The sequence below is a fragment of the Atractosteus spatula genome, chromosome 3 (assembly GCF_055471065.1).
Source record: "Atractosteus spatula isolate fAtrSpa1 chromosome 3, fAtrSpa1.hap1, whole genome shotgun sequence".
In the NCBI taxonomy this organism is placed as follows: Eukaryota; Metazoa; Chordata; class Actinopteri; order Semionotiformes; family Lepisosteidae; genus Atractosteus; species Atractosteus spatula.
In genome coordinates this window covers 34,993,617-35,021,614 of record NC_142708.1, presented here as the reverse complement: position 1 = coordinate 35,021,614, position 27,998 = coordinate 34,993,617, and the positions used below count along the sequence as shown (strand labels likewise).

At 33.5% G+C, this 27,998-nt stretch overlaps 1 protein-coding gene across 1 annotated transcript in view; it reads right to left on the bottom strand.

The window, feature by feature from the left end:
• Positions 1-1,204: 1,204 nt before the first annotated feature.
• Positions 1,205-27,998, bottom strand: part of parp8 (poly (ADP-ribose) polymerase family, member 8) — a 101,717-nt gene continuing 74,923 nt past the window's right edge. Inside the window, exons 15-26 of the mRNA XM_088910887.1 lie at positions 21,661-21,753; positions 18,191-18,316; positions 17,650-17,715; positions 17,129-17,196; positions 15,435-15,483; positions 12,662-12,774; positions 11,443-11,515; positions 9,095-9,164; positions 8,618-8,694; positions 7,801-7,870; positions 7,579-7,663; positions 1,205-4,876 (exon numbers count right to left, since the gene is read on the bottom strand). Coding sequence (XP_088767013.1) covers positions 4,774-4,876; positions 7,579-7,663; positions 7,801-7,870; positions 8,618-8,694; positions 9,095-9,164; positions 11,443-11,515; positions 12,662-12,774; positions 15,435-15,483; positions 17,129-17,196; positions 17,650-17,715; positions 18,191-18,316; positions 21,661-21,753 — 993 coding nt within the window. The 3' untranslated portion in view covers positions 1,205-4,773. The remainder of the gene's footprint in view (positions 4,877-7,578; positions 7,664-7,800; positions 7,871-8,617; positions 8,695-9,094; positions 9,165-11,442; positions 11,516-12,661; positions 12,775-15,434; positions 15,484-17,128; positions 17,197-17,649; positions 17,716-18,190; positions 18,317-21,660; positions 21,754-27,998) is intronic.

Sequence of the window (27,998 nt, the reverse complement as noted above, 5' to 3'; positions counted from 1 at the left end):
AACTTTTCCACTAATGATGTGATTTAGTTCTGTAGAAGTCAAAGTCTCTCTGGTGTATCATGGTCAGTTAAGAATAATTAATCAAAATAATGGCTAAAGCATTTGCACAATATCCTAAATATTTATGCTTTATTTTTTCTAAACCCATACATGCATAGAGTGATGAGTCTCTTTTGATGCTGAGTATACATACCTTGGAATATGCAGCTTTGGGGAGTTAATTAAAATAAATGAATTAAAAAGTTTTTTCTCAAGGGTTCAATCAAGTAAACAATTACTCAGCTGTAACAAAAATACACAGAATACAGGAACCCTATGGACTAGGTCTGAGGTAACACAAAACAATCTGGAATTAAGACAAGTAAGCACGAAACCCTAGCAGAAGTAGTGCCTGTCTAGAGGACAATGAAACAAGAATCTGGATCTCAGGAAAAGAATAATCAGCCACATTTAATGTATAAAATGTGAAGACAGAAACCTTGAAGACTCAGAGCACCAGAATAGACAGACTCCTTCTATTGTAGTTCTACAGCTGTGTATATCTCCTAGATTCCATTTTGCCGTTCACACGAATTATTAAAGAGAAAACTAAAGAATAGTATATAAAAAAAGTTCTAAACAATGCCTTATCAAAACCTGAACGCTCAGACTGAAGAGTGTTTTCTAAAGGTGAGACGATTAACATTTTATTGTCAACTATCACTTAACAATTGAAATCTATTGTTTAGGTATTTGGATCCATGGACTCAATGTTTGGTGGAAACATGGTTGGCAGCTCTTGAGTCTTTTTGGGCAAGTCTCTACCAACTTCGAACACCGGCTTAGTGTAATTTGTACCCATTCTTGGCACTTCTGAAAGATTGACTTTACCATGCTCAAAGAGATATTAAGCTATGGCTTGCTTTCTTGGTGCTCTCCAAAGCAGTTAAGTTGAAGCAAAGCGGTCTCCCTGTCTAAGATTTACTGCTTGTCAGAAGAGGTGATTGTGTAGCCTCTGGAGACCTCAAAGCAAGGATCTAAGTGATTCTAAGTTCTATGTGTTAACATAACACATACTGTAACATGTGTATCCAACATTGAAGGCACTCCTGATTGATAGAAACTGGTCTGACTAATGTGGATTAAAAAATACATTTGAAGTCAACACTGAACAACGAGCAGGGGGATTACATATTATGAATAACGTTTTGAGTCATCACAAATGTTTTTAAACAAATTGAGTTTATTGAAAGTAAACATACATAAGCTACTATTTCCATCACTAGTAAAAAGCCAGAAAAGCTGATTTGTTTGCAAAAGAAAAAAAGCTGTAAAAACAATACAGAAAATATTTGGCCTTCGTATTTTTTGTGGCAGTATTTACATTATATACAGTACTGTCATATTTGCCATTACTCTGTTTCTAAGGCACCAAAGGCTAAGTAGCAGAATATTTTCTCTATATTGTGCAGAAAATACAAAAGAAAATAAAGTCAAAACCATTCATCATAATTCCATGAAAACTGAATAAAAGCAATATTGTTCCAATTTGCTCATGATAATGTTAATGTGATACTTTCATGATGGTAATCAATATATATTAGTCTGTAGTTTTGGTGTCACTGGTAGATGTAATACTTTTTAGTGCAGATTTTTCTTATATAAAGATATCTGATACATAAAGAAGATATTATTACACCACACTGAAAGTAGATGGAAAAAGGCACATAAAAGAAACAGGGTCCAGATAAGTGCACAATAAAATCACAAACTCCCTCTCATTCAAGCTTTGCCTTATTTGCCTTTAAGTACTAAATCAATACATTTCAGGTACAGATTAGCTGTTAACATTTTTTATTCCATTTTCCATTTAACAGAAACCAGAATAAAGATTAGCTTTAAAACCTATCTGTATGTACATTAAAATAGTTTAACGTGTCCATATTATCAAATAAAACCTTTGCAGTTTGACAGGACTAAAGTACAAAATGTTTTTATTTTCAAATTGTATGCATTAAAATATGATCAGGTGTGTTGTCAAGTGCACTAGCTTGTAAAGTCAAGGAATCTGCAGTATGATGAAAACTTCACACATTGAGGAAAACCCACTAAGAATGTATTTCCTACAAGAAAATGTAACTAGTATGCTATATCTCTATAGTGCTTGGTGATTAAACAAATAATGCTTTTTAGAATATAACAAACTAAACAAAGTCTACAGCAATACGTGCCAGGTGAAATTGGATGAAGTCCAATGTGACCGAAATATGTCATTTGCATAAAAATATAATAAATAGAAGCAAAAACTGACCTTTCATTCAGTGTTAATTCAACTGCAATGTTGTTACTTTCTTTCGAACATAATTTGATTTTTTTTAATTACGTAATTATTAAAAACATTGTATAGTAGTAATAAAACATAACAGTCATGGCAAAATTGCAGAAAGCAGTTAACATACTAAACACTCATTGATGAACCCAGTACAATTTCAAACTCTTGAATTTACTCCTCCTGATTCACATATCATTAATAAACATTTATGTGTTAGGGAAAGAACATAAAATGTTTTCAAGTAAAGCTACACATTTTATTTCCAGAAATAATACAGAAAAATGCCTGTAACCGATACATCAATGTCACAAACATGAAAACAAAATAACAACAGGATATAAGAATATTCCTCCTTGCACATTACTGTTTTAAATTTTCCAATTTACAGTTGTATTTGTTATTTTTAGTTTAAACAGCCTTTGTTTGTATACTCAAACGAACGGCTTTCTGAATAAACTCTGAATCTAAGATTAATTCAATGTAACTATTAATTAAATAAAGAATTCCAAAGTGTCTGAAGTCCAAGTATTCTGAGACTTAAAGATTTGGAGATTCTTAAATCAGTGCAGAAAATTCAGTACTTTCGTTTTTGTCATTTTTAATGCTGGGGACAAAGTAAACTTGACAAACTTGGGTAACAAGCAAATATATATATATATTTCACTTTTATCTTCCCCAAATATATTAATTTTGAATATACTTTTAATTTTATTGCTTAATTTCTAAATCTAAAAAAACCTTTAACATCTCTTACAAAAGCCGGTTCTATAGACAGAGGTCTGAAGTCTGTTTAAAATAACATTAACATGAAAAACAGGAACAATTACAGATATCAGATGTATTTAAATTCAGTCAGTGACCATGAAATAAGTAATGTTTTCAAATAAAAGGAAAGCCTAAAACTCATAGTCAAAATGTGAATTTCCCAATACAAGTGAGACCCGTAATGTTATACTGAAATATGGACATCCATAGGAGACACCAATAAAACAGCAAGACTTAACTGTTAGAGAACAAAAAGTAAAATAATTGTGAATTTGTACACTTTTCAAAGAAGCCTGTTCTAAGAAACATTAGTTGATATCTTCCCCATTAATGAGACTGTGGTAACTATCTTTTCTTAAAGAAGTGGCTTTGTATTTGTAGTGTCAACTAGGCATATTATTCCACTTCACAAATGGCAAACAAAAACTTTCTTTCTGGATTGGGCATGGACTCATTCATGAACTAATATTTCCTAGAACAGCACAAACAGACAAATGCCAAAAATCTAAGAGGACAATTCTATATGTATTTACTATTTAAAAATGGAAACTTCATCCAATATTAAGTCTATTACTAACAACAGTACTTGGGTGCCAACCTTTAAGAGACAACTGAAAATGTACTGTACAATACTAGAGAATTCAAATCATAATAAGTTCAAAGAGCTCTTCAACAGTGTGCATTCTTCCTTGTGTCCCATTCGAAAAGGAAAAAATCTGACAAAAGTTAAGTATCAAGCAGCAAAGAAAGAACTGATACGCTAACCAGTTGCTGTACACCAGCTGCTCCTGGAATACAAAGCAGCAATCATTAATTATTGGTCTTATTTCTTTACGCACATGTGAAGGAAATCAACTATCACCGTAAAGAGGTAGGGTGAGACCTCAGATCATGTGTACCAAAAACATTTACATCACCAGCATTATCTTACAACACCAGAGCCAGATCCCAAAGGTGAACGGTGAATACACTTAACTTCCATACCACTTTGTGACAAAAACCCTTCTAGTATCTCATCAGCATTTTCTGCATTTTGGCTGGATTTTACATTCTTTGATTCAAAGGATCCACAAACATTATATACTGTTAGAGTAAAATGCCAAATTAAGGATGACTTTCATTATTAAAAAGCAAAATGTGGGGGATAAAAGCATTTACACAGCATTTCATTTAACATTTATTATGTTCAAAATTCAATTAAAGTGCATATTAATGCCTTCAAATTGATGACCAGTGGATTGCAATAAAAAAAACTCTCATGAATAAAACAGGAAGGTCTGTTATTTGGAATTTTATTTAACAGAAAGAAGGGAACATTTCCCAAACAGGCCAAACAACTAGAAGTTTCAAAATGGTGAAAGAAAGTGTATTACCAATTTCAATTTTTGCTAAAAATAGTAAGTAGATTGTTACTCAAACTGTAAATTCCTGAATGGCTACGAATTTCTTAGTTTCCATAGTTTATAAACTTTTTATTCAAAATCGTACTATCTTCTTAAGTCACATTCACATAAATGATTTTGTTAAAGTACTAGGGGTATAAACAGTGTAGCTCTTATTTTAGATTTCAAACATACAAATGTTTGATAAGAGTGTTTCATGTGTTACAAATTAGATTGATTCACTTTTTCAGATCAAAATCCAGCTTTGAAACTGAAGAAAGTGTTTTTCAGGCAGCAAATTCATCCTGATTCTCTCTATCCCGTTGCAGTTTGATTGCCTATGACTCGAAGTATCTCCCTATGGATACTGAGGTCCTGCGTGTTGATGCTTGAATCGCCAACCTGCCCATCTTCATATCTGAAAGACAAGTACAGATGATTTTACTTCAAAGGAATACATCCCCGAACTTTAGGTTATTAATTCACTTGTATTATTCTTTTCATAAACAGATGCTTTATCCAAGGTGATTTATTGAAGCTACATTTATCAATTTATATTTTTGAACATAAATATTGGTAACTTATGAACATTTCTCAGTCCCAGAGTCTTAATTTCACATTTTCTAATGACCAGTTCATATTTAAATTAATGTTATTAATACATGTAACACTTGTTGACAGCTGTGAAAATAGCTTAAATAAAAATATTGTAAAAGTGTGTATGATAAAAAAAAACAGAAAAAAATAAAAACAAACAAATTATAAAAAAATAATAGAAACAAACAGGTTTTTGTTCACATTTTAGTTATTCTCCCAACTGAGTCATCAACCCCTCAGGTCCAGTCTTGGTAACATAATCCAGATAAGCTTTGGTAACTTTACCCAGACTTCATCCATATCAGTCAATGGATCTTCACCTTTTGTTTATAGTAAATATTTTAGTGTTGATTCATAATTAATAGGGAGTGTTACAGTACTGTATATGTCAGATGGAAATAAGCAAAAGAAAATTTAGAAAAGTATATTTATATACAAGGGAGCATCATATAACTGAGTGTGTGTGGGCTGTTGTATGGTAAGACAGCTTTTTGAAAGGGCTGTAATATGTGTACTTAGCTGTGACTTTTTAAATGCGAACCTAACATTATTGTATTGAAATTTTAAAATAACTTTAAAAAATGCATAGCATCAAGGATAGCATTGTTTTAAACATTAAAAAGAGGAAGATTTTTAAAAAGTTTCCGCTTTACTCCAAAATAACAGTACCCTAACAGGAAGCAATATATGAAATGTACTGTATCCCTTCAAGTGATGACATTTTTTTTTTAATTCATGTACTCCATGAATTGGATAGCAGATCCCCAGAATGCAGCCTACCTAGAAAAGCTGTCTGGAGAATGAGATGTTCTACCTCAACAATTAGCAGACTTGAATAGAGAAACCATAAAACCGTTCTGTGAGGGACACACTGCATCCCAGAAAACAGAGGGTCACCACATTGTCCCTGGAGTGTCACATGTATAAATTTGATCCATCAACTGTATGTAATAGTTTCAGACAGCGGTGGCTACAGCACGAAAATTTCCAGAAGGAAATATTAGCTAAAATAAGTAGCATAGAATCCATCATACACATCTGAGGTAGTGGCAGTGGGAGTGTTTTACTTATCCACAAATACTGTTTTTTCCATTGTGTGACCACAATGTAGCTAATAAGACTTAAGACATTGAGAATATTGTGTACAATGGGTGTTATCATATTACATAAAAGATACTGCTGCTCTGGAATCACAAGAGAGAAGAGAAACCAGATACACTGCTAGTCTTAAATGAAAGTCTCACACTGACAGGCTAAAAGACCTGAACCTTTATAGTATGAAAAAGAAAAGTGGACCTCAAGCAAGCATTTAAAATCCTTCAAGTCAACTCGATGTACTGTAGGATCAACTGTGAAGATCAAAACCAAAGCACACAAGTGGAAACTACAATTGTACTTACGTAGACTTAACTTAGAATAAGAAGCACTTTCTAACGGTGTGGGTTCTGTAAGTGGAACAAGCTATCCAGCCATGTTGATGTCTGAACCCTGGCTTCTCACATAATCACCACATGAAATATCTAAAGCAATCAGAATAACTAGATGGGCCAAATGGCCTTCTCTTGTTTGTGAAGATGCTATGTAAGCATTTTGGTAACTGCTGTGTTGTTCAAGCCAACTAGTAGAGTGGAGAAAAACATGGGAAGGAATCTGCTTTAATACAAGAACATTTTGGTGAAGTGTGAAGTCTTATTACTTTGAGATACAGTGATGAAGTCCTTGAACCAACTGTTTTCCTGTTACTGAAAACACAATCTGGAATTGTTCCATTTTCCATCAGAAACAACCTGTTACTACAGTAATAGGATTATAAAGGCATGACTTCAAGAAAACAATGGTCTTAACATTGCCAGGCTTTTCTCCCGACCAGAGTCTAAATGAACATCTGTGGGACAAACTCACCAATATCATCAATAGGAGACATCTGAAATCAGCCAACCTTATACTTATGCCAAGGTTGCAGATGAAGAGTGGCTGAGCTTTTTACAGGGGCTTGTCATGTCAATGTATCAACTTTGACATGACCTTTGAGACTGAGCTTGATTACTGAACTCTACCCCTACCACTGGCTCACACTGATGTTTTTTTTCTAAGATGTATGTTATTTAACTTTTTTTGTTTTTGGTGTTTCCTTAATGTCTTTGTATTGGAGCAAATACAAATGCATGCAAATACACATTTAATTGCACTTGTGCATATGACACTGAACTGAAGGACTTTATATCCAATGCATAATTTGTGTGATGATGATTGCTTGGAGTTTTTTTTCCACAATTTCTGGGTTATTGTTTGATATCTATTTTAAATTATGTTTTTTTTAATTCAGTGAACTGAGCATTTTTTTCTTATGTGCACCACTGTAGATTAGTGTGAATAACAGGCATGATTAAAAAATAAAATGATTTAAAAAATGATTAAAGAATACTGCAGGCATTGCTTGGGTTCACCCTGCAAGTAAATCAACCTACTTTGGTTTTATCTATTGTGAGGAAGATGAATAAATCTCAGTAACACATTACTTACACAAAGAAAAATCTGGTACAGACATGATCTGTGTTTGGAACTACCCAGATATCACCATGCTTGTGCAGATCAGGAGAAGTAATAACTGCAAAAAAAACATAATTCATTTATTCAATGACTTTATTTTTCCTTTATAATAAATTCATTTATTTATTTTTCCTTTAAATTAATAAAATCCAATTAGAAACTACATGTAAAATCAAGACTGAAACACGAACATACCTTCACATAAGGCTATGCACTTCAAATTACGGCTTTGCAAAAACTGTGGATGCTGTCCCTTTTTCTGTGACTGTGCAACAAAATAGCAGAAAGTAAGTACATATTCCAATACATTTAAACAAACAGAACAAGAAGATCAGTTAAAATGAGAGCTGATCTCATTAAGCAATGGTTAAATATCTATAGAAGCACTGGGTAACATGGAGCTGCAAAATTAATTGCAAACTAATTTACAATTTGAGAATCTTGCTTAGAGTGATAGAGCTTTCATTACACACAGAAAGAGAGTATAAAAATAATCAGTTTATTTGGGCTCAGGCTCTACTGCTAGTGCCCATTCCTGGAGACACAAAGCGGGCAAAATGGATTGAAGTTCCACACAACATGCTCCAGAAGACAGTATGCCAAATGTACAGTGTTAATACCAAATACTATACTAAAAACATAATTTTTTAGAAAGATACTGTATGTATACATGAAGATACAGTAGTAAGTACTGCATCTTTAAGGAAAAGAAAAACTGTTACATCACCTTTGAAAAGTATCTACACAGTCTGGCTGAGACATAAAAGACTTGCATCCATCTGCTCATTTTCACAACACTCTAATAGATCAGGTGCCTATTTTGAGCAAACTACTGACATCGATACTGTGAACACACCCAGAATGACTAAATCTGATGCCTCAAATCATCAGTCATCAAATTTAGATGCATCTTAAAAATGTATGTATAAATAAAAAAGTGAATGGGGCTTGAATTTCTGCACTCTTCTCCCAATGAACTGTTACATATAAATATGTATTCACTTTATCTCACCTGTCCATTCACATTGGCCTTACTGTTTGATGCAGTGTCATCCTTAGAAGTCACTTTCTGCTGCTTTTTGTTCATCCCTACAAGTTCATAAGGAGCATTTTCAAAATCAAAGCTAATAGAAAATTAAAACACACATTACTTAAATATCAAAATTAACCACACTTAATCGTGTTCTGTCAAGATCCACAGCTTCTCCATAATTTCATTTCTTAATTGATGTCCATTAATAATGAAAATAAATCATTTTTATCACACACTCCAGTGTGTGACTTAAATCTTTCTTTTGTGAAGTAGTGTCACTAAACACGTTATTTATGTATCCCAATGTTTTTCATTCAAAAACTAACAGTTTGGTCTTGACAGATTAAACTGCTAAACTTGCTAAACTTGTATATAACACCAGTAACTTAACAGTCAATACAGAATTATGTTCCTGTATTCCCAGATTTGTCAAAGGACAAGCTTCATCATACCAACCTGAGTAACCGAAGGAAATGCTTGACAATGGGCTGAGATAGATTCCACTTCCATAGATGGCTCCATGGAGCTACACAATCATAATGGAACATTAGAACAGTCTCTTGATTGATTACTCAATTCTCCGAAAATGTGCTTTCTGTTGTCTTTTTCAGTAATAAAAGCAACAGTCTCTTAGATACTGTTACATTTTAACTTCATAAATATATATCTTAACTCAGCAATTGAACTATTCTTTATTTCAGTTGAAGTGGAATTTTGATTTGTCCAGGTATCTCTTGAAAGTTAAATACAATCGATAAATACATTGTAAAAGTAACTGTGTGAATCAAGGAGACATGCAGGTGTTCATCTGAGCGTGTATTCAGTGTCTGATGTTTGCTTTAGGACTTTAAATACTCAGTTCATCTATACTCAATTACCTGCACTCTTAAGAGATTTGCTGCTGGTTTATGATAAAAGTTCTACTTGACTATGCCTACAGTATGATAAGTATTTCTAAATAAGTCCTGAAAGTTAAATGAATAAAAAAATCTTACACTTTTCTAAATTATTATGAGAAGTACCAACATAAAGTAACATGACTGAATGCAGATACATTACCTGGGCTTGCTCCTTTCTGACATGCACATTTTTGCTGTGCTTAAAATACTTTAATATAGTTTTTATATTAATCTATTCTTATCTAAACAGGTGCCTATTTTACCTAAGTGCACCTGAGTTCTCTGCAATTTAAATAAAATAATTAAAATAATTACTAGACTAAGGCCTGAAAATTCAATATTTCTTAGAATACAAACATTTAATACATTTTAATTTCTTCAAAGGTTAAAACATGCATCTCTATCACTGTATTTAAATGAAATTATATGAGACAGCTTTAAATTTAAAATTGAATCACACAGCCAAAAAGCTAAAATTTAGTCACTTTAAATTGAGAAAAACTCCCCATTCGCTAGACAGAATGAGATAATAATTCAGGAGATGTCAAATCTACAAAACAATTAACTTATGATGAGTGTTTTGTCAGCATTTTTTGGCATGTTTAGTTTGCACACAGCTGGTGTTGTATAATACCTGACATGAAAAATAGGAATACATTTAAATGATTTTTTTTAAAGTGAATGACAAAGCATTGGTGTATTGCTATCTACAAAATAAACTCCACAAAGGAGTTTGTAAAATTTTGAGTTTTATTCAAATTATCTTACCTGCATTCTTTATAGTGTGCCCTAGTTACACTTTTGTTTTGAAAAGGATTAGAGCATCCATTATCAACACATTCCAGTATGACCTAAATTTAAATTCTCTTATAATAATTGCTTCTCATTGTTCTCTAAAAAATAGATTTATTCTCATATGAATAGGTACCCCAAACCTCCTTGCATCCAATTCTCGATAAGCAGTGGCATATCTATAATTTACATTAAACTTTTAAAATTCAAATGTTGCCTGCAAAGATTTGCCTTGTTCCAATAATTACATTTTTTCTCTGCATCCTTTGCTGGAATAAATTAGAAATTAGGACAGTGTGCATTCATTTAGTGAATATGGGCAGTTGTAAATGATGTATGTTGGAAAGGAAAAATCTGAACTGAAAAGGCAGTCGGTTAAAACAGTGATGAGTTTTGAACACTTTAATCATAAATCAGGTTTTTTCATTTATTTCCTGCCGATCCAAATTTAAAAAATTGTTAAAAAATGTATTTTATAGCTTAGTATAAATACAGACCATGTACAGCTGTTAGTTTGTTTTGCTATAAATACATTTACAACTGTTGCAAATCAAGTTAATTTCTGGCTTATCATTGTAAATTTACATATATAATATAACACTTAATAAAGAAGACACTGTGCTCAGATATCAACTGTTAAATCAGTTACTGTATCTACTGGTCAATTAAAAAATATTACTTGTACAGTATCTAGTCTTGTTCTATACTCAGTAAAAACATTCCAAAGATAAAGGGATGCACATACTGTACAAGGACAATCCTGAAGTAGAGGCCTTGATCAATTTATTCTAAAAACGGAAATGATTACAATACTGGTAATCTGAGGTAGCAGACAATTATCCATCTGACAATAACATTAAGCTGTTATCTTACTATGGGGAAAAAAGAACATAGTCAAGATGAAAAACCTAAAAACAGTATCATTCTCACTTTTGTGATAACATCATGCTAAACGCTATAATTGTACATGCTATACATTGTCAGTTTCTGCATGCACTGTCCATCTCTTTTCTCATTTTCTGCCCCTATGTATAAACATGCTTGTAACTTTCAATAAAAATGATTTTACTGGGTTTTACTGATATTCAGGCATTTATGAAAGCACTATTTTACCTGTAGTCTTGTGTTTGATGCAACTACTAAACCATTCCTCAGTATGGAGTGCCAGTTCTCTATGTGTGAACCACTGAAAAACAGAAAACAATAGAAAACAAATCAAAATATTTTTTTTCTAAAGAATGTCAGTTGTGAAAGTATTGCAGTCAATAAGAGGACAATTTAAGTAGCTATGTAATGGATATCACAGGGCACATATAAGTATATGGAGTTAAGGATGTACAATTAGCAGTGGAAAAAACAATACTGAATTGAGCTTAGACATGTCAAGAGGTTGCAAAGTGGTCATATAATCATGTCTCCTTCAATTGCAAGCACAGCGTGTTAATCAAGGCCATACGACATACTGGTCCAGTACATGTGATCCTGTATTCATCCCCATAACCAGAGGTCTATAGGATTAAGGTCAGTTGACAGTGCAGGCCAAACAAGTTATCATGTTATCATAACTTATCATGATGCAACTGCTCTTGCATGCAACTACTTTTTTAGGCTGATTTGAAAGACTTTACAATGAAAATCTTGCTTGAAGGTATAATTTACAAGACGTACATATCCTTGTGTTCATTTACAGCTGCCTATTCCTCTGCATCATGCAAATCCTCAGCTTATAACGCTGATCATCATAGTATGAGTAACAAGTATTGTTGAATAATTAGACAAAAGGTGACAGAAAAGTCTTACAGAAGAGCTTTATTCAAAAGAGTCTTGGCTCTAAGCAACTGTACCACACATCAATGTGTACAGTCCAATTTTTGGAAAATGCTTTTCTTTTCAGGTAGTTTAATTTAATAAAGATATTAGTATAATATCTTTTCAGGTAGATCAATCTTGATCGTAAAGCAAACCCTGTGACCTTCAAGCAAAATAGATGCACTTCTCCAGGGAGAATCAGAAGAAGCTTTTCTGTTCTAATAATATTACTATAGACATTTCTTTAAGGATACTGTATGTCATCTCAAATTGCCGAGATGTGGGTTAATCAGTGAAGAGCAAGCTTCGTGCTTAGCAAAATGTTAGTTGTTTTTTTTAAATATTGTTGACATTTGTAGAAAATCTGAGAAATCTGATGATAATGAACTTAAAGTATTTAAATATGCATAAAAAAGTTACACAAAGTTATTTTGATTTTGCAAAACAAAAAAAAATGCAATTGAAACAATGGTGAATCAATTCTTTGGAGACAGGTCCAAAAGAGAAAGGTAGGAAAACCCACTGAAATGCGAAGGTACTCCCGAAGAGTTTTTTGGCAGCTCTGAAATTGGATTCTTTGGCCGGCGGACTGCTGAGCAGAAGGAACTGGTGAGGGGTGTGCATGAACTTCAGTTGCTGTCACCAAAAAAAAAAAAAGAGATGTTAAAACTTCTCAAAGAGCTTTGTTATTTTTAGATGTGCATTGAATCTCACACTTGTGACTTCAGTGTCATACTTACAGCAATTAAAAATATGTTTGACAGAAACCCAAATTATCCGTGACTGCATGGATATACCAGCGTGATTACCAAGCTGTAAATTATTCCAAATAAATCCCTCGGGGAAATATATTTAAAAATAAATGTTTTTTTTTCCTCCTAAGATTTTTACAACAGTATGCCATTATGTTCTTAAATCTTGCAAAAGTGTACAGGTATAGCAAACTGAAAATAAAATAAGTTGTGTATTATTTCTAAATTTTTCACTTCATCCATAACATTGTATGAAAAATGTATGTAAAATTGTATTTGTGATCTGTATTTATAGAATAGTAACATTCAATAATAGTCTGCTATTTATCATTTAAAGAAAAGAAAACACCAACAATTATGTAAGAAAATCCATCCATTATCAGAAAGCTGCTTAGAAAGACTTCAACCTGGATGAGCCAACAGTTTATTGCTGGACACATACCCACAAGTTCATAGATACAGATTAGAGACACCAAACCAGCCTAACTTAACCAGCATGTATTTGGAAGTAGGAGGAAATCGGAAAGAGCAGACAGGGGAAAACTACACAAAAGTGAAAACTCTAAATAAGGTGCCCCAGACAGGAATTGAACCCAGCACCAGAGCTGTGAAGCTGTAGCTCTAACCAGAATGCCATCCAACTGAGAAAACATTCCAGATAATATACAACCCACTCTTTATTTATTTTTAAAACCCACAGAATTGTCAAAGGTTTAATAGTGTTAAGTTTGGGTTTATAGACTTTCGGTTTTTGGCACTATCTGTTCCAATCTACTCCAAAACCAGACTATATCGGTTTTCCTCTTCTACAGTCTTTTTTTTGTTTGTTAAATTGTAGTTCTGGAAAAGAACTCCTGAGTACCTCCTTGTAACCTCCTATAGTCTGTCACAATACTTTTTTACACTGTTCACTTTAGCTACATGTTCATATGTGTAAATGGATTTAAATAACTGAACTGCAGCTGCTAAATAAAGTGCAAGATTACCAACCCTTTTTTTAGAAGTCTTGACAGATAATGAACGTTTGCAGAGAAAACCTCATTTTCATACCTGGCTCTTTGTTAGTTATAAAAACCAGGCTTAAATCCACAACAGATGTCTGTTAATGACAAGGTTTTACTTTCTTCTCAGTAAGAAGTTCCCACACACTAACAAGAGCTCACAGGTTTTTTGTTAAGGAAACATTTTAGACATTAACGTCACATGAGCAGTGTCTAACAAATTCTTCTTTGAATTCCTTCCCACCACTGAACCCTACAATTATCAGAAGAAAGGTTTGATCCACAACTGCAACAATTTCTCAAAATTTTTAATTTGATTCTTAATAAAGAGTTATGTTAACAACCATTGAGGTTAGTCTGTATGATGCTCTTGGCAAGAAATTACAGAAAAATGTTTCAGTTTCAAAATCAAAGCTAAACACTGCAGCTATGTAATCTTTCATCTGTATTGATGGATATTATGTAGAACTCAATAAAAAAAGATATCCAAAATGAAAGGGCTTTCTTTTTTTCTTTGTTATTGAATAAATTGTAATATATGCAATGCATAAACTGAATTTTCTAATTGGCTCAAAATAAACATAACTAATTTGTAATAACGAAGTAGCCTTTATGTTTCATAGCTTCCTATGCAAATACATTTAATTGTACTAAGTTTGCTTGTGCTCAAGCCACTAAATTTTTATTATTTCTCAGGGAACACAATTGGATTAAATTTTAAAAATCAAAAGTGGAGAGCTAGCAATTACTTATTAATATGATTTAATGGTCTTTAAACACCTACACAAGTATTTCCTTCCAGATAATTCTGAGCAAATCTCAAGTATGACAAAATAGACAGCATTTCAATACATTACTAACATTTCCACCTTGTAGCTTGATCCCAGAAGCTAAGAAAGGCTGGACCTGACTAGTACTTGAATGGGAGACCCCCAGAGGAAAACTGGCTGCTATAAATGGTGATGGTTCACCAATTGGTGGCACTCTTCCTCTGGATAAGAATTTCCAAACTAAGGTATCAGTATGGTGACAAGACATTGTAGTGTACTGTAGATGTCTTCTTTGACTACTGCTTGAATACTTGATAATTGAACATCTGATAGTGATTTTCATAAGAGTAAAGGTGTCCTTGTTAAATGCCACTTCAGACTTGCACAATCTATACAATTCAAATGATAATATCTAACTTATCCGTCTAAGGTGCTGTATAGTGGGTAATAATAGACTGTTATTATTAGCAGTCACACCATTGTGTTCATATACTATATATATAAAAATATTTACCTGGACAACAAAGTTTCCTTTGCCCAACTGCATATAATATTAAACATACTGTAGCATACAGTGATATCAATCATATATAACAATATAATAAACAAACAATTTCTATGTTGATATTTGATTAATTTTATTTTGAATGAAGAAAATTTAAATGGATTTTCAGTGAACATATGTTTGGAAATCTGTTTTACTTTGCTTTTCTAAATTGTTCAACTTTGATTAAAATTCTGGTGGTAGAAACTCAAATGAAGAGGTGACTTACTCTGGGTACTGGTAGCTTGACTATGTGAGACCTGTTACTGGATATCACCCTAGAGAAAAGGAAAATTAATTAGTTCACTGGATGTTCATAGCAAGATTCCAAGATTTTTGTCCCTTGCTTTCTCATTTAAACATATTCAATAAAGTAACAGCAAGCCTAACCTCAGGAAAAGTAAGAGGTACATAAAAATGCAGAATTCAATAAAAAAATATGTGTTGAATGGTTCTCCTCTTGCCCTTAATCTTTTTTTCCAATAAAAAAATCAAATGTTTCCACTTTAGAATAATTTATAAGAATAACTGTCTGTCATCTAATCAAGTGACATGTCAGCCTGTTCCAAACAGGAAGAAAAAGTGTGTTTTTACTAAATAATTATCTAATTTTACTAAATATCTTACTTTTCCTTAATCTCTTTGTATGTCCTTGCATTCTGTTGGATGAAAAATAAATAAAACTGAATTTGAATTAAACACTGCAATTAATCTTGTATATTCACTGGAAATGTAAGGTCATCTAATAACACTAAAAAGATTTAGCTTATTCAGTGATAAATCTCACTTAAAGTCACTAAAACCTTTCACTTTCAGACCAGGTAATTAAGACTTCTTGTCCGTCTCTGGGCCTTTTCTGTAGAGTCTTAAGTAGAGTGAACTGATGAATTATGCATAGTCTTGACTCAAAGGAAATTAAAATAGTTGACAACAAACAACATAATTCATTACAAGGAGATTTTAGTAGGAGTTATTTTCAAAGGTAAGCAGCAGTTTCCAGTCCAGGTTTCTTGGGCCAGACCACTTTTGCTTTAGCTCAGAAAGACGTTGGAGAAAAAAATAACAGCAATTTCCAATTAAATTTATTTAATCCACACTCTTGATATTATTTTCACAGTTGCTTTTTAAGAGTTAAACACCATCCCTTACTCCATAAAAACATCACTTGTGCCCTAACTTTACAACATTGATTTACAGGCAATCTCACACAAGAGGTATAGACCTATACACAAGATAAAGTCTTATCTATATCCTTTTATTTGACTATTTGACCAATTAAAAACAGGCTTCTAGATACTGCCTAAAGACAGTTTTGTACAGCTTCACCAAAGTCTTGTGTTCTATAGTTGTAACCAATTTATTAATTACTCCTCCAATGATACTGTTGACCTACTGTAACTCTTACTTAATCGTTAATTTCCAGCCCACACATTTTCAGGTCTGTTCCCATGATATTATTTCAATGATTTCTGTAATACTTCTATAATCTGCCATGCTGCCTTCTGCCACCCACCCACCATCTTCATGCTACCAACAAAACAAGAATTTTACAGAAATCTTACTGCTGTTTTAGAACTGATAGTTCACAGGGATGCAGGTTGTAAAACCAGAACAAAAAGCCCAGAACAACTTAGCTCATGACATAGTCTGTTCCTGACCATTAGTATTACCTAGCTGCTACGTTTTACCAAGTTGTGTAACAATTTGCAGAATCTGTTGATTGAAGCTGTAAAAATTCAAGTACCAATATTTTAAGGTAATTTTATTGATTGCCTTTTGAATAGCCTTATGCAGAGTTAAAGTCTGTCTGTTTACAAGCACAGGGAAACAAAATGATAGCTATTCACACTTGGAATTCATCTTCCCTTGAAACTCCTGTCTTCAGTCTTCCCTAATTTTATGAAAAAACAACAGATTCCATACCATTGTAGAAGGGGGTGAGCCAATGGATCATGTTTATCCATCTGTTTCTTTATTTCCAAATATGGTGCCTGCAAAAGAAAAAAAAAAATCTTATTTTATTCCGTGTGCTGAAAGTCTGGGCATGTATTAATATTTAGCATTATGTTAAGTATTTTAGTATAATTATATACAGTTGTGTATTTAGCAAGACAAATGGGTAATAATTTAGATATAATTGTATATTTACTGACTGAATGACGTGTAAATTAAAAATTCATAATTCAGTGGTAGCTATTTATCTGACACCTATTTATAATTACAGAAAACTTGTTTCTCCTCCAAAAAATAGTATTACAAACACTGTATTTTGTATTTTTCAATATTTAATGAATGTTTAATAACATGTTATCTTAAATGACTGACCACAGACAATGGTAGTGAGATAATTTAATCAATTTGTAACTTGATAACAAAAAATGTAGCAAAGTAGATTAAACACTAAAAACTATCGAACTATAAGTATATAAATGTTGCAGTATTACCTGTGTCATCTCTCTGATTGATGTAAGGCTATCGAGGGCTCTCATCACCCGATCATAGTCCTTCTTCTGTAATGAAAAAAAAAATACATATTAGCTGTGTACAACAAGCACACCATGTAAAAATATGGTGGAAAATATTCCCTGTGCAGTTCCAAGAAATATATTAAGTTTCTCTGTGCACAGGATAGACAATAAAGGATTACACAGTAGTTTATACGTGAAAATTGAATGGCAGCAATTTATCACTACATTTCTTTATGATGTCTTTAATGAGTTTTTTAATAAAGAGTAATACACCACTCTTATAAAGTTTGTAGGAGCTATATTGTAGTAGTACATGGAGTCAAGTTACTTAGCCATTTTGCGTTTTGTTGTAAACTGTAAACTATTCAATTAATTTCAACACAACTGGCTCCAAAGTTGTAAATCTGCTGAAATCCCAAGCACAGTTAAAAATGCGTGGCTGTGCCCAATCTTCTATTTTGAAGAACGAGGAGGAGGACAGAAGGAGAAGCAGCAGAAGAAGGATTATGAATTATACCCGTGGGTTGAAGGCCAGTGTCTTAGAATCATTAGGATCAACCACTGAAGGATATGGCTCGAAAATCACAACTTTCCTTGGGGATTCCAGGGCTGATCGACACATGGAGACCAACAAATCAACAACCTGCAGGAAAATCAAAAGAAAAGTGTACGTGACTTCTAAGCAGAAAGTGTAACATCTGGTTTATGGCAACACGGAGACTAAACTGAATATACTGCATTGGACTTATTTAGTATTCACATTTCAGTAAGCAACTAATTAAAGAACTGTTTATTTCATATTTATACAAATGTAGTTAATGTGTGCCCTATACATCTTAAGAATAAGAAATAACTAACACAAAAGAGCTTCTTTATGTAAAAGCTGAGCTTTATTTTTCTCTGTAAACTGCCACCAATAACATAACATCAGCATACAAATCTGTTAAAAAAGTTTTTTTTTCCCTGAGGAGTTGATTTTTTTCATGAGTCAGTGTGGCATAGCTGTTACGTCCCGGTGTGTGTTTTTTCTATTATGTCCACACTGTTGACCCTTGATTGTTCTCCCTTCCCCATTGGCCCACCATTACACCACACTTTCAGTATGACGTCATCATCAATTAGCTCTCAGCCAATCAGAACACATCTTATTCAGCATATAACATGGAGGTTTTCAGCAAGGAGAGGCCTTTCGTTTGACTTCGGTCCTGTTTGGTTATTGCTTTGCTTTGCTTTGCTTTGCTTTGCTTTGCTTTGCTTTGCTTTGCTTTGCTTTGCTTTGCTTTGCTTTGCTTTGCTCGTTGGTTTGTTTTGCTTTGTGTGTGTGTATTTTCGTATAGCTTCGGCTTTGTTGTTTTGTTGATTTTCTGTTAGTTTCTTTGTACTTTTGTTTGTTTGTGTGTTTATCCTTGTTTTGCCATTACCTTGCCCTAACGTGTTACATGTTCACCTTTTGTGTTCTTTTGTACCCTGTTCCTGTTGATTACTCTTGTTTTCCCTTATTTGTATTCCTGGTTCACTTGTGTTTTTGTGTGAACTTTTGTATATAAGGTTAGTTTAGGTTGTTGGGTACACTTACACACTTAGTTGATTTTGTATTAGTACACTAGTTTAGTACGGGTGAGTGCCATTTGTCTTGTATGGTTTTGGGTAGTCAATGCAGGTTAGCTAGGGTGTTGAAGACGCCGAAGACTGTGTGTTTCGGGTTTTCTTTTGTAGTCAGATTAGCTTTCCCTCACTGTCCTAGCCAGCTCCATTTTGTTTGTTATTTTCTTTCCTTTGGCACCACTCTAGTTCCTTACCCTTCTTATCACGCTTCCTAGTCCCTCACCAAAACCCCCCTGCTTCCAAAAGAATTATCCTAAATGTTACACCCCTTTACCCCTAGACACTTGGGGTCGTAACAATAGCAAATGTAAAGAAGATAGTACTCAGGAACTGATCTAACCTTCTGAAGATCAGCCGATTGACTACGGGATATACTGTAATACTATAATAATGTCCACAACACTATGATCATTTAAAATTTTAATACAGTAAAATTTAAAATGATCATTGTTAAAACATAGATAAAACAGCTAAAATGTTAATAAATTATATTACAGATTACTATCTAGAATGTGGTTATCTGCTGTAAAACTGCAATATTCAAGATGTAATCTTGACAGGACACTTTTTTTAAATGTCTGTTTTCTAAAGAATACACACACTTCTCAGCATAACCTTGCAAAAAAAAAAGGGATCGATTTGCATTTGGTTGTTTGCTAACATTTTCCAAGTATACCTGTAGATGCATGTTGGATATTACTCATCAGTTTGGCAGTTGGCAACACTCAAAGGTAACCTTGGTTAATTTGGAGATAAGATGACCATTTACCTTCTGTATTTCAAAATCTATTCTTTATCAGCACTGCCAAATGCAAATTGATAAGAATAATAAAGATGTATTTTAAGTATTTGAAATTTGAATTACGTGGCTTGTATACTTGCATTTACAGGATATTGGAATTCCACATGTGCTTGTGAACTGAAAGATCTGAATGAGCACCCACTTACAGGTAAAAGCATAAACTAAAATTTGCAGAGTGAATAATGCACCGTTTTACACATCTTTTTTGTCTACTACAGTTTAGGAGAGTAGAAATACTGTAGCAACAAGGCCTATTATTTCACTTTTAATTAAGTGTTATTAAAAATTTCTTATAATCTTTGTGTGCCTTTACCAAGCAGCCTGGAGCCTCTCTCTAAATGCACACAGAGGCCCCTCTTCATGATCTCAGTCACAGAATGGCTTAGTGTTCTTTTTGTGTGGGAAAATAAGGGAGGTGAGTTTGTCTTTTGGATAACCAAACCTTATGGTATCTCAGCTAATTACTAACTTTTGTCGCCCCTTATAAACAAGCCCAACATCTCCATTGGCTAACCACTTGCTCTCTCAATCTCTCCATCTAAATTCGCAATCTGACTTTTACAACCAACGTGACTGCAACAGTCCAAGTCGGAACTTTTGTCCAAGATGCCAGGCTGAGAGAGTGTGTCCATAAAGTGCAGAATTCTGTCCAATATATTCTTCCTAAAAAGAAGAAATCTTGTGTTCACGAGCCCACTGTTATTTTTGCCTGATCAACAAAATTAGACTGTTGGACTCTTTTTGTCGACCTCCAGAATATCAGAGTTTTCTCAGATATAACAAAAACTCTAGCTGGAATGCGCTGACTTTCCCCTTGTTTAACTTGCCAGATGTCATGAGAACAAACTGTGCAGAATGTTTTTAAAAAACGAAGTCAGCAAGACGCTACTTTTGGCAGAGGTGCCTCGGCCTACCTCAAGGAAAAGCTCTCTCTCTCCTCTGTCTGCCAACACCTGTGTTGTGCAGTTGTGCTGTAATTTAAATTAATGTCTGTTTTTAAGCTTGCCACCTGAGTTACCAAGATGAATTAGAGAAACCAAGAAACTACATGCTGTTTTACACTCCGCATTCAAATTCAAAGGGCTTTATTGGCATTAGCGATTAACTCCAGTGGTGTCAAAGCAGATGCAACTAACACAACATTTACAGAATGTACAATAAAACATTTTATTGGACATAGACATACTGTACATCATATAAAACATTGTTGCTAGACAGACTGTGACTGGACATGACATACTGGGCTGCCAGCTCTATTGAGTTTCCCCATTCCTCTTACAGTAGGATTGGAAGCTATTCTGCTTTTGGCAGGTGTGGGAATTGTGGGATTAGATTTGTTATTTTAATGAAGAATGCGTGTCTAATCTTCATTCCCTGACTATAGGAGGTGTAATACCGTTAAAATTTACTTGCATAGCAAGCTGGTGTCTGGATCTGATTTTTGGTATTTCCTGATACCAAAATCAATACTTCTTAAATTTAAATTACAATACACATTTTTGTCCTGTGGCAGCACAGTATCAACTGAGCCTCTTGTCACTCAGCATAAAAAATATTAAAAAAAAATAATCATGCTGTACCTGTGCTCCAGTAGCAATTTCATCTGCAGCTTCATTCATTACTCCCAGTGTTTGGAAAGCAAACACGCACAGCTCTCGCTCACATACTGTGGGCTACAAACAAAAACAACTGTTACAAATACTGGTTAGCATTTTTAATCAGTAATCTTTTTCTAAAGCACAGGATTCTTGGTGAGAAATCAAAGCCTTTAAAAAGTTCTCTATAAACCATTCTTACTATAAAAGACCAACTAGTCCATTTGGTTGTTAGAAGCTAATCAATCCAGGGATTTCATACAGCCAATCCTTAGAAGACTGCAATTTCTATGACCAGTTATCAAATCTTGGTAACAAAATAAATTCATAAACATTATAGAAAAAAATAACAAATTTTAAATTAAGCACAAAATCATGAACTTTGTAAACGTACTGTAAATTACCATGTTGCCACAAATGCGCATTTGAGTTCCCATGAATTGCGATGTTATGCATCCCTTCCTGCTCACTAGTCACAATGATGACTAAAGTAATGTGATGTACGAGCAAATTCGTACAAGTTGTGCCGCAGATAGCACATTGTAGTTCCAATGTGGTCTGAGTTAACAAGTAAGTAGTATTTGTTGGCAAAACCGTCTCGAAATCGAAAGCAATATTTCTATTGGATTAAAAGAGGTGTATTCACAAGCCTATATATTTACAATGTGATAAGGCTGCAGCACGTCACCGGATGTTTTGAAGCCTCGTTCTGAATCGCAGAACATGGCGCTGTGAATACCTGGAAATGTCCTCTATTTTGTAATGTGAATTGAGGTTTTACAAGTTACTGTATACATTTTACTTTTATTGTAGTTTGAAATGCACTCATCAATGCTGATTCTTGGATTATTGGATTCAACAACAGACAGTAGTTGTGTAGCTTCCATACTTCCACAACACTTGTTAAAGTAGTGCCTCCTATTCATGGTTCTAATTACACATCCACAGTTTCCCTAGTTCGCATTTGCCTGTATATTCTGAAGATGTCCACTGGGTTGAATTTCTATTTACATCTGGTCTTCTTTATTGAAGACTAAAAAGATTCAGTTATTCAGCCTGTCAGAGTAGGACATCCCCTTAAACCCCAGAATGGATCTAGTAAGATATCTCTGCATTGATTTCAGAGCAGCAATATCTTTTTAATAATGTGGTGACAAAACTGTACATAATATTGCAAGAGATCTTACCAGTTCAAGCTTGAAAACTAAGGGCATGCAATACTCTGCAATTGTCCATAATAAAATGGAAAACATCTGGACAGTTGTATATTTACCTGGTCAGTAAATACTGTATATACAGTAGTATCTAAAATAAACATAAGTGCATCAGAATCTGGATCACGGATATAAATTGAGGAGAGCAATGGATCCAGTGCAGATTACTTTGGCACTCCACTAATTACATCGACCCAGTTTGAGCATTCACCTCTTACTTGTGCTCTTACACTTATCTTCCCAAAGATAAATACAGAGATACGTTGGTAATGCTAGGGATGTGTTTTTGAAAAGTGCACCATAGAGTGAGTTAATGGATATTCAATGTTTTTTTCCCATTAGGGTAACTATAAAAAAGCAGGAGTGTTGGTTTTAGGACTTAAAAAGACTACACACTAATGTTAAAAGTATTTTGGTACATTTTTTGTTTTCCTTAATACATCACCAATGCAGAAAGTGAAAGAAAAAAATAGCATACTTTTTTTTAGCTCTGTTGTGTAGTACTGTAAAGTAGTGATGTGAAATTCTTGGACTGGAGCTTGGCAATTGGATTTTCGTGTTTGAGGAGTCATTCTGCTAATGCCTTTCCCATATTGCTACACACAATATTTAATACAGTAGTAAAGATATCACACAGTAAATAATTGTTTACGTTTGCTTATGTAATGTAAGTTATATATTTATGAATACAGTATGGTGACATACATAGTGCTTTAGAGTGCTAAAATTGTAACATGCTATGCCAGTGCTTTTTTAATCCTGTCATAAAACTGAGATGTGTCATGAAACATCTGTATAAATTAAAAAATGGTCACAATCACTATCAACCTCATCATCAGCATTCTTATTATTGCTATGAAAAGAGACCCAATATCTTTTAGCTTTTCAGATGGAAGTAAATGCTCCAGTTAACAGCAATGAACAGCTGTGGTACTAATATCTCATTAATTGCTCTTTGATTGTACTCTGTGATGTCTTTGCATCAAAATAAACGCAGTCTTTGGACATGCTGATGACCGCTTTGTATAATTTATCTGTCTGCTTGGAGATGTGTCCCTTTCATAACTTGCACAATTTTACATTTAAATTAAGTGAAATTAACAAAGATACAGTTTTTGATTTTAAACCCCTATGCACTCAGCATGAAGAAAGTGCATACTTCCAGATTTGAATTAAATTTTATTTTTGTATTGTATAAAAACATAATGCCAGATAGCATTATTGAGGCCTAAGATGTTAAAAAAGAAGTTCATGATCAAGCAGATAAATAAAATAAAATAAATGTGTTGATAAATATTAGAACATATCCATGTAATAACAGTAAACTGCAAAGTGCTCTGCACATTCCAAGTGATACTGCACAGGAAAGATAATTCATAAAATGGTTCATCGACCACCAATTACAATAAATATTAATTTTCATTATTATGTATTATTATGTATTTTTGGGGGGAGTGCTAAAAACCCATGGTCATGCTACATTAGCTTTAAGATGTAAGATAGAATTAATCAATTTTACACTTCAGCTCCTGCCATAAAATTAAGATAGAAGATGTTTATGACTATTATTTTGCTGGTGTAATTAAACATCACATCACATAAAGTCTATATTAATAGAATACCCTCACACTGATGCAGGACATTGCGTTTCATGGTTTAAGAAAGCAGAAGTGGGACATTTTGACCATTCACATAATATACAGTATATGAACCATACAGGGTATAAATGAACAGAACTGAAACCCTTTAGACTGAATAAAGAAGGCTTCAGGATGATTTTTCAGAGAAGAGTTATTCATTTTCCTGAATGGAACAGGCAAAGTCAATCTAAACTGCCGGACCCAGTGCCAACTCCAGTAATTTTAAAATATGCTGAAAGAAGAAATTGTATCAACCTCAAGAACATGACTAGGTAGTTTGCTCCAGATTTCCACAACCCTATATCCAAGTGCCTCTCCTGCCCTTTATTATAAAGGCATTTTGTCTTCATTTCTATTTGGGTTGTCTGGTTCATTTTTATTGTTGATTCTGAAACATTCTTGGGATAACATTGATCAAATCATGACTATTGAAGTGAAGTGAATACCTCCATGAATGCCAAATTGGCCAGTTAATTCATTGCATGGTGCTCTTTCAGGTCCTGTAACGCTATCTCCTGTTCACTTTGTCAAGGCAGAAATGGATTTGCATAACTGTAGTGTAGATTGTGGTAATACTCCACAATATTCTACAGGCATGAAGTCCAAATCACAGGCTTAAAGACCTTGGATAACTCATTGTTATCCACACTTTTTAAGTTTTACAGGAACTTTATTACTAATAGCCTTGCACAGATCAGATGTCAGAAATGGAAAAACTGTGAAACATACTTCTTTAAATAAACTTAATTGTGGTTTGATATATTTGAGACATGATAACAAGAAACCAGAATACAGAATTAAATTCCAATAACTGTTGCTACATCTATTATTTACATTAAATACGTTGACCTCCAGATGTGAGGAACATACTCACAGTCACATATTGAGGATATGCATTCTCATTATTTTCTACATAAATCTCAAAATACTTTCACATGGAGTCTTGTTAACCCCAAAGAGAAGCTCCTAGTCCACTGTCACTCAGAATCACTGAGTAATTACTGGGAGTCTCTTGTATTTTATCACTTATGTAAGACCTTCTAGACAGGCTGTTTGAACTGTTTCTTATTGTTGTATTGACCTCAACTAATATAAGACTATATAAGACTCAGGTATTTGACATTTATTAATTAGCTAATGCAAATGCTAATGAAAATGTGAAAAGGGTACAATACTGTACAATCACCTTAGAATAGAGCACTTGAACATAACACTACGCAGACTATTTCACAAATAGCATCAAACATGTCTTTCATGGGTTCTTGCATAGAGAGACAGATGTATTGAATAAAGCACTGAAGAAACTTCACCACTGCTGGTGCCACTCAAAGCCCTTTAGATGACAATGGAGGAAGCAGGTTTGGTTAGGTATTGCTTTACAGCAATGAGCTAATCTGACTTCTTGGTACCAGACATGTCAGAATTGCTTTCTAGAATACTACCATGACAGCTCCCCTGAATTGAGTAAATCTTGATATTAAACAACAAAATTATTGTCACAAAAATCTGAAATATAAAATATAAAACAGTGGTTTGCAAACCTTTGTTCTAGAGAGTTCTACTGTATTTGCAAAGTAAGTTGATGAATACACCAATACATATCCCTATAATATTAAGACATTAAAAAAATCAATACAAATCCTCTGTGTTGGCAAGGAGATTTACAGATTTTTGGAAACTTAAATTCAGATATCAAGGCAATGAAAAAAGATTTCTAAACAATTATAGAAAAGAGAAAAATAAACTAAAGCTGTAAATCATTTTTTTTAGCATAAGTAAAATATTTTTTATTAGTAAAAATATTTAGTATCACTAATGCTATAAAAATGCTTCAGAATTACACATTTGTTCATGGAGATTGGTTATTGCAAGCAGACAATCCCTGCAAATACAATAATTCCAAACTCCCAACAATGCTGTACAATGCCTTGTATAAATTAGCTCACCTAAAGCACTCACCTTTCACTCATTATGATACAGATATTTACCTGAACCTACTTAAAGGTAGCTGTAATTGCTATATATTTAAAAGCTATACACTCAAGATGAATGAAGAATATTGCTGCTTTTAAACTTATGGGACTGCTTGTATTGCCCTGTGTCATTCTATGTCTGAAGCATTTCTTTATGGATGTTTTAGTGTATCCATGGACAATGCAATGATGAGTCAGTACAAGCTCTCTCCTTCCTGTACTAGAGAAATGTATGTTTTGTGACTCAGGAGTCCATACTGAGAAGTATGATTTTCGAAACTGGCAATGTAGCACATAGATGTTTTGGGGCACATGGCCATCATACACAGACATAAATCTCTGCTTAAGTTGTGCCATAGCTCACTGGAGATGAGCTCTCAAATTTAGAATGTTGGTGCTCCAGAAGCACAGCTCCAGCAGATACTCATGAAATGCAAAATTCAACATACACATTTCCAAATTAAATAAGCCTTCAAAATACTTGAAGCACCAAAAAAAACTGTTGATATGCTGCACAGGCTGCCAGGGTGAACTGCAGAACCAACAAAAAAGAGCACACAAGAGGACTGTCAGGCAGATGTCAGATGCATGTGAAAAAAAAAGAACTTTCTTTCAAAAAAAGTTTATTAACTTTTCTAATAGCACCTTTAATAAACACCACTAGTGTACATTAGGCTTTGTTAATTGTGAATTTGCAAAACTGCAAAAATTGCCAAATGACAGGAAAATATACTGTCCATTAAAACTACCAAAACAATTTCCAATGAATCTGTGTAAACCTGTGTCAAAATATTCTGTGATAACATAATGGATTATTAAAGGTGGTGCTAAAACATTTCATAATCATCTGGTTTTGCTTTGAGACAAATTTTTAAGTGTTTGCATGCATGGTTGTAGAAACAGAATCGGTGGAATATTGCATTTATCTATTTAAAACAAAAGGTTACATTTTCATTCCAAGTTGACTAGTGATAATTAAAACACCTAATTTATACAACCCTGGACTCTTGTCACTTGCAGCGTGGTATTTTAATGAAAATCCCCATGTCCTTGTTAGCAAAATCACTCTCTGCTCACCACCGTGTTTTTGTCACTGGATGAAACCAAATGATAACAATAGTTTTCTCATTAAACTGCAAAAAAATATGAATCTAGAACAATTATTATAAAAATCACATTTTTCATTTCTTCTATTAAAATCATTTACTCTGTGATAGTGTGAACATGTTTTCCTATGATAACTGAGCAACAAAAAACTAAATTAGAATTGGTTTCTAGGTTATATCTAACTGTAAAGCCATCTGAATTTGTTTTTGATGCAATCAAACAGGAATTTGTAAGACAGGCCCTATAATACCCTAATTTTGATAATGATACCCTATGATATGATACCCTATACAGTATATACAGTATTACTGTATGCATATTGGATCTGAGATCTAGAAATCTATCAGAGTTGGAAAGATAAATGCACTTTTTTTTCTTAGAAAAGCTAA